At 40.6% G+C, this 8,107-nt stretch overlaps 1 protein-coding gene across 10 annotated transcripts in view; it reads left to right on the forward strand.

Moving 5' to 3' along the window:
• The window catches only part of AHI1 (Abelson helper integration site 1), a 131,970-nt gene extending 124,161 nt beyond the window's left edge, over positions 1 to 7,809 (forward strand). For all 10 annotated transcript variants that reach the window (XM_077352040.1, XM_077351984.1, XM_077352033.1 and 7 more), the window contains 2 exons: positions 5,566 to 5,639; positions 6,824 to 7,809. In XM_077352040.1, coding sequence (XP_077208155.1) covers positions 5,566 to 5,639; positions 6,824 to 7,016 — 267 coding nt within the window. In that variant the 3' untranslated portion in view covers positions 7,017 to 7,809. The remainder of the gene's footprint in view (positions 1 to 5,565; positions 5,640 to 6,823) is intronic.
• Positions 7,810 to 8,107: the final 298 nt, after the last annotated feature.

Here is an 8,107-nt window from a genome sequence, read left to right on the forward strand (position 1 = left end):
TAGCGCCAGTATGCAAGCCTCACATATAGCACCAGTCTATCTCCTAGTTGACATTTTCGGGGGGAGGGGGTTTGAATTAATATCCATCCACTACTGCATTCCAGTCATGTGGATGGTTTTGTCAAGTCTCAGCAATGCCTACTAAATCATATCTCTCTGTTTGCATGAGACACTCAAGCTTTTCCTTCTTATTGCATAGGCATGTGGGCACCTGCAGCCTCTTACCTTTGGTTTCATTTGAACTGGCCTTCTCTGCCGAGCCACTACTGTTTGCTCTCTTCTATTAGAATCCCTGTGTTGGACATCTCCTTCCCCTTGTGGCATCAGTTTAAAGCTCTCCTGATGAATCTCCCCAGGCTCCTGCCAAACACAGTCCTCCCTAACCATGATAAATGAAGTCCATTGTTTGCTAGTAGGCCTTCTTCTAGAGAACCTATCCTGTGATCCCAGAATCCAAATCCCACCTGTTGGCACCACCAATGCAACCAGTGGTTTCTATCCCTTCTGTTCCCAACTTGTTCCCCTGATAGGCAGAATCAAAGAGAATACCATTTGTGCTCCCATTTGCTTCAGCTGCCTCATAGTCAGCCTTAATACATACAACTGAGTTCACAGTCATGTCATTAGTTCCCACATGGACCACCACAAATGGGTAATAATATGTAGGTTTGATCAGTTTTGGTTCTCAATTCTGGCATTCTCTGCAGTCACCGGCTGCTTTACTTCTTAAGGTAGAGCCAGCTGCAGCAGGGCTTCTGAGGCAGACTTGAAAGAACACACAGATTATATGGGACAAGGTAGTCATTCAGTTACTATTGCTTCAAGCCACTTATGGCTATATGGGTCAATAATGGCATTTTGAATTGTGCCCAGAATCAAACTGTATGCTAGTAAAGCTCTTTTAATATAGCAAAATATGTAAGGAGCAGTACATCCCAGTTAACAATCTGGCTGCCATATTTTGAATTTGTTGAGGTTTCCAAATAAAGGCATAGAGTATATTAAAGGTAAAGGTATCCCCTGTGCAAGCACTGAGTCATGTCTGACCCTTGGGGTGACGCCCTCCAGAGCTTTCATGGCAGACTCAATACCTTTTTATCACCGGGGACCACTCAACGCCTTTTACTGAGGCCCAGTGGGGGGGTAGTTTACTCGTCTACTCTCAACCACTACCCTAACGCTCTCTGATCGCTATGGTAATGTTTAAACATCCCTTCAAAATAAGATAGAGACACGCCACAACAATGAAGTGTGTTGTAAAGGGCTGGGGGGGGGGATGAAGTAAAGGGCCGGGGGGGGGGAGAAGACGTCCTTCGGGGCCCACCTCCAATTAGTCGAAGGACCACATGTGGTCCGCAGCCCCCAGGTTGGGGATCGCTATTTTAGAGGACACATCTTCCACCCCCTGTTAAAACTGCTAAGAACAGTATAAGATACTATTTAGATAAACTGGACAAAGCTTGAAAAATTAAATTCTTTTTTATTCCTGCACATCTTCAGTTGAAATTGGAGTCTATTTATGATCTATCTATCTGTTTTCTGTGCTGCCTTTCTGGCAGTTATTTCCCTTTTTGGGGTACCTATTTAATATATAATCCAGGCTAGCCTGACCTCACAAGGTCTCAGAAGCAAAGCATGGTTCACCCTGGCTAGTATTTAAATGGGAGACCTGCAAGGAATACCAGAGATATGATTCAGAGGTAGGCAATGGCAAGCCTCCTCTGGACATCTCTTATCTTAAAACCCTATGGGGTTGTCGTAAGTCAGCTGTATTGTGATGCAAAAAAAATAACAATTTCATTTTACAGGCTGCTTTTGGACTCACATCTATTAAATCAAAAGGGTCTAAATGGTTAACTTTGGCTGGACTGGGTGTCTATAATCACTAGTTGCTCTTCTGTAAGAGTTGTTGAAACTTACAGTACAACAAAGAAAGGATATCTTGCATTCTCAGGGAGACAGCCAAAAACACATAGAGATTCCATTCAGATAAGGGATCTTTACTAGGTCAAGGCAGTGAAATTGTTTCTGTCATTTCTCACATGAGAAATGGAAGCAAATGAATGCTGCTTCACTTATTCCAGATGCCTCATCCATCCTTGAATATGAATAGGAATCACATGGAGCTGGAAGAGACCACAACGGGCCATCCAGTCCAGCCCCTCACCTTCTCGGGGACTAAAAAAGTACACAATCCTGACAGGAGCTCATCCAATCTCCTTCTAAAAACTTCCAACAAAGAAGGCAGCATATCCCACCTGCAAATGGCTCTCAATGTCAGAAAATGCTTTCTAATATATACCTTTCTAATACGAAGTCAAATGTTTTTGTTTTAGCATGCAATAAGGGGCTGGTAATGCAGCTGGTGATTCAGATCAATTTATTCTATTATTGTGACTTGGTAAACTGCTTAGAGCAGTGGTCCCCAACCTTTTTGAGGCTGGGGACCGGCAGGGCAACTGCCCGCCTGCGCATGCTGGGCATGCGCGGCCCTGATTCCCTCTCCCTCCCCCTCCCGCAGTAAGAAGCTTCCCGGGCTGCAAGCTTGTGGCCTGGGAAGTTTTTTACTGCAGGGGGGGTGGGGAGAGGGAGCCGCAGCCTGGCGACATGGCCTTCGCGGCCCGGCACCGGGCCGCGGGCCACGGGTCGGGGACCACTGCAATACGGGGTGGTTTGCCAGTGCCTTCCCCAGTCATTACCGTTTACCCTCCAGCAAGCCGGGTACTCATTTTACCGACCTCGGAAGGATGGAAGGCTGAGTCAACTTTGAGCCAGCTGCTGGGATTGAACTCCCAGCCTCATGGGCAGAGCTTCAGACTGCATGTCTGCTGCCTTACCACTCTGTGCCACAAGAGGCTCTTTATAGAGTATATTACACTCATCTAAACTGGAGGTTTCTCAGAGGATAGATCTCTGTTTTGGAGGACCATCCAAAGTTGATAAACAGCACTTTGTGTCACAGATGTAACCTGATGAGATCCTCTATATAACATTTCCACTAGCTTCAGGCTGATTTTCGATCAGTTATGTTTACATAGATCTTCAGACACCTATTTCTCTGTGGTTGGATTACTGAGCTCCTATCATTCCCAGAGATAAGGACTTAATTATGGTAGACCATGTCGTAAGGCTAAAAGCTCTAAAGTGTTTATGTTGAAGATAATGCCATCAGTGTGGAAAGACATTAGCACTGGATGGGTTCAAGAGTCAAAGACTCTAGCAAAAGAACTTTTGATACTACAGTTTATTACGTTGATGTTTATATGCCAATAGTACAGGATCTTTTTTGATTTATATTGCACTGCACATTCCTAATAATTCAACAGATGGATCCTGACCATCTAGCATAAGGACTTGACCTACCAGCAACTTGAAAGTGCAGGAGTGATCTTTATGAGACCACGTAGCCCCCTCCAAGTCAGACTAAACACCAGGTCTGTAGTCAGCTGACCCCCCCCCAACAGAATTCTTTATCTGATTCAGTTTAAGTTGAATATTTCCTATTTATAATCAAAAATGTATATGTCCCAGGGTCAGAGCCCTGCTGTTCACAAATAAAACAAGATTGAATCATAAAAATAGTAGTGTAAACGAGATTCACTGTGGAATGAAAATGGAACCTATGCCAGGAAAGAGAGTATTCCACGTAAAACCAATGTGACAAATATCAGTCTTTAATCGAGTTTGAGGCACCCAGATATTGACAGACAGGACTGCTAATGTTGCTAAACATGTATAATGACTGCAACTTTAGGGTTGTCATTTATAAACCTGAACACCTTACATCACATGCCCTTGAGTTTAAATACCACCTCCACACCACATGGCAATCTGGGGGAGTTCTGAAACCTGGGGGAAGGTTTCTGAGCCAGTTGTATGTCACATGAGAATCAGGTGTTTAAAAAAAAGCATTCAGAAGCCACTTGAGCATAACAAAAGGAGCTCTCACTGGATTATGGGCTAGGTTATAGTATGAGTGTTGGGGAAAATAAGAGCATTGTTGACATACAGGAGAGACAGGGGTTTTGTGATTACTTTCCAAAATGCACCCATGTATATGTAAATATATGGTAGGAAGCCTCTTCCTAAAACACACACACACACTTTTTTATATTTGTACTATTTCAAAATATCCCCATTCAGACATGAAGCTTGCCAGTTAACTTTAAACTCATAGTTTTATTTCAGTCCAGCTTCAGGATAAACTGAAGAAGAATAATGTGACTCATGTTTATATCACTTAAAATAGTCATACTCTGCTTTATCTCTCCAAACTTGAGGCAGCTGCAGGACACAGAAACCCTAAGTCAGGGTAGTCAACCTGTGGTCCTCCCATGGAATTGTAGTCCATGGACATCTGGAGGACCACAGGTTGACTACCCCTGCCCTAAGTGTTCAGCAAGTTAAAACAAAGACCTGACAAACACAGTTTATCCCACTCCAAATGCCATCTGGAACCCAACTGACATATCTTCTGAATGTAGGAACTAAAAGCTCCCACCAAAACCCCCTCTGGAAGACCATTCCAGAGCAATGGACTGGCCACAGAGAATGCCTGAGATTGAGCTGTTGCCAAATGTGTTGCATATTTTATTGTTACAAATTCCATCATTTTGAAATGTTATATGTTCCAAGTGTTCCTTGTACTGTATTATGAAAAAAACTTCCCTTATAAACTGCCCTGAGCTGCAGAGGAGGGTGGTATATAAATAATGGTAAAATGGCCTAGCGTTGTTGAGGGTATTTCAAGAGGAAGGCTGTAAGGCCTTGAGCACCTTGTGGGAAGAGGAGGGCTAAAATGCAATACATACATAAGAAAACATGCCCCCTCCAAAAAGGCAAAGTAATAGTGAAGTTCAAAACATAGAATCTCACCTTGATGCTTTCTTGTTCTTAGATCTTCAGAGTCTAACATTATATTTTCTGCTCCACACATTTGCTTTCCTCTGCATGGACTAGTAAAATGATTTAGTCAAAATCACATGTGCTGTCTCCTATTCGTTTCAAACACAACAGCTGTACAATACATGATACATAGCTTATACATTTTTGTCACTATGCCATAGATTGTGAACTTCTGAACTTTTTTCCCAACCACTGACAGCTTTTAAAATTTTAGATAAAATTTTAGATTAATTTGTATTTTATAATTAATAAACTCCATCTACTTAAAAAAACTTGTGCTGAATATAACTAATATTTCAGAAACATTCACTACTGGTGTGCCATATTGTTAATAAACTTTCCTTCACCCAGTAAAATGTTGTTGACCATTTCAGTATTAGAACGTTTGAGAATAACTAATATTTTTAAGTTTAATACTCATTGAAGCATAGTCTCATAACTTGTTTTTTTCTACAAACACCTGAACATTTCAAGGGGGTTTTAAAGTTGAGGAACTGTTTCCTTCTTTTTAACCACATAGTGTGAGAATTTCATGGGTGACAGACCTTCTATGTGAAGCGAGGTATATCCTCTCCTCATTCAGGAAGCCTGTGGGTTTTTCATTGTACATGTGTTGACCCCATTTTTCTTCTATCTCTATTCTCCTGTACTCTTTTGCAGACGTCAGCAATCATCAGCATGTCAGGAGACCCACAATTTGTTTCAGAAAATGACCCTGAATCCCTGAATCCACAGTAAGCAACCAGTTGTATAAAGCATCCTTCTCTGTATTACTGTTTGGAAGATGCTGGAAGTCGTAGTATTTTTCCTTTAGCTCTTAAAAACAAAACAAAAAAATCTGAGGGACCACCTCTCCATATACACCCCCCCCAATCTGTTGACAATCCCTGGCCCTAAAAAGGTGTACCTGGCCTCAACCAAAGCTAGGGCCGAAAAGGCCTGGTGGAATGAGCTGCTGGCAAAAATGTGGTCCCTTATGAAACTCTCAATGATCTGAAGGGCCTGCAGAACAGCACGGGCAATTGGTTGCACCTCAGTCATCCATCTGAGCCCCCTGCCTACCCCCCATTCTGGGTGTTCTGTTAGATGGCTACCTCCTTTTCAAGCCAGGCTTTTCTGAAATACATCTCAGCTTGTTCGCCTGGGTCATTGGGAAGTTTTGTCTAGAATGAAACAGAATAGTAGGAGTTAAGAAACTAGTTTTAGTTGAATTCTACCCAGATTTCTATGTATTTTGTATCCTTTTTACTATTGTATACCGCCCTGAGACCAAGTTTGGAGAGGGAGAGTTTGGAAATTTATAAATAAATAAATAAAATTAGGATGCTTCCCTTAAATGAGGCTAATTGCTCTAGCAAAGCCATTACAAAAGAAGAGTATTTACCACAGTAGACTATCCAAAGATGGTGTGAAATGTGTGGTGCAACTATCATCCAATGTTCTGAAAAGCATAGGGCTGCACCATTGCCAGTATGCCAGCTGTAAAGTGCAGCGGCAGTGGGGCTTCCACATATCAGGTTTAACAACAGTTTCCTGGCCCCAGTTTCCACTATCTGCCATCGCTCTCCACTAGATCACCGAGCTTTTAATTTTTCTTTTTAAATCAGCATAGAGGATGGAGCAGAGTGGCTTTCTGTTGCCCCAGAGGGTCAGACCAGAACACATGGGATGAAATTTATTCAAAAGAATTTTCAGCTAAACATTTTCACTGAGGAGCATATTTAGACAAGTTTTTCCTGGTCTTGTACTGGTGTGTCCCAGCATTGTGAGAGCAACTATTTTAGCCTCCATAAAGGAAATCTTATGACAATAAATCCACGTAAATCATATCTAAAATTGAAATGTTTGGGGAATCCTGGTTGAACCACTTTAGGCTTGAGAAATCTCTAACTCTGTCTTTTTACTTGAATTTTCCTAGAGACACAAAAAAGAAGACAAAGAAGCAAACCATACAAATGAATAAAACAGAATTCCAGGCAAATAATGATTGTACATCTAATAGAGTTGAGGAGCAAACTAAGAGAGACACAACGAAGAAGAAGAAAAGGACTGTGAAAGCAACAAGTGCAAGTGGGACTTCAGATGATGCCTTTGACCCAGACATCCTTTGAAAATAGTCTACATTTTGGCATTGAATGCTGGTTTCATATTTCAAAAGAAGCGAGGGAAAATATGCCATTACTTTGTAGTATAGAACAATGAATCTCACATGGTGGAAAACATGAAGTATTGTCAAACATTTACATTGACAATTAGAATTTTTTAACAGTGTGGGTGGCCAAAGATTCAACAGTGAGACCATGAATTATCTACCACAGTGGAACTCAGTGTTCCAATGAAACTCAGAATGGTTAGTGTCATATATGAATTTGGTATTTCCTTAACAGTAAAATAAGTTATTTTAAAAATGTAATCAAATATTCAAGCTTGAGATATTCTTTTAAACTTGAGGGGCACCATTGTGCAAACATGAGTTGGTGTTCTGGAAGGTATCACTTTGGTTCAAATAAAGGCATGCAGTAGTTTTGGTTGGTATTTGGTAATTCTGAAAGTGTTAAAAAACAAGGAAAAATAAATCCCAAATCATAAAAATAAATTCTTATATTTTCCTAGCTTTCTCAACACTTGTACATTTGTTCATCCACAAACATCAATTGTAATTAAATCTATGAGTAGATGCCAGCCACCATAACTCAGAGATGCAATAATGGTTATGTTTTTAACTGAAATCTGTATTATATGTTAAAGCAAATAGTTCTTCAAACAGTGTTGCCAAACTGAGTCTACTTTGTTTTGACTGCTTTTCCTCAAAATGTAGGTAAGGATATATTTTTATGTTTATTTTTGTGCTCAGGTGTTACTGTTTTTAAATTAAAGAGCATTAAGTTGTGAAAGATTTATTAATGAAGATTTCCGGTGACTTTATTTACAGTCCTCTAGAGTATATATGTTGACTGCAGGATGACAAAGTTATTTATACTGTGTTAGGAAGTTCTGCCCCCTTCCTTTCTGTAGCAATAAATAACATAAAATTAGAAAGCCCTTTTTTAGTAGTCATGGCATTTGATTCCATTTAAAAAAGAAGTGAGAAAACAGTGCCAACCACTGAAGTGTGAAATACACCAGATGCAAAGGATTAGTTACCAAATATTTTGTTATCATCCTTGCACATTTTTTGAAGAAGAGGAAATATATATAAACA

This window comes from Paroedura picta, chromosome 1 (genome assembly GCF_049243985.1).
Source record: "Paroedura picta isolate Pp20150507F chromosome 1, Ppicta_v3.0, whole genome shotgun sequence".
NCBI lineage: Eukaryota > Metazoa > Chordata > Lepidosauria > Squamata > Gekkonidae > Paroedura > Paroedura picta.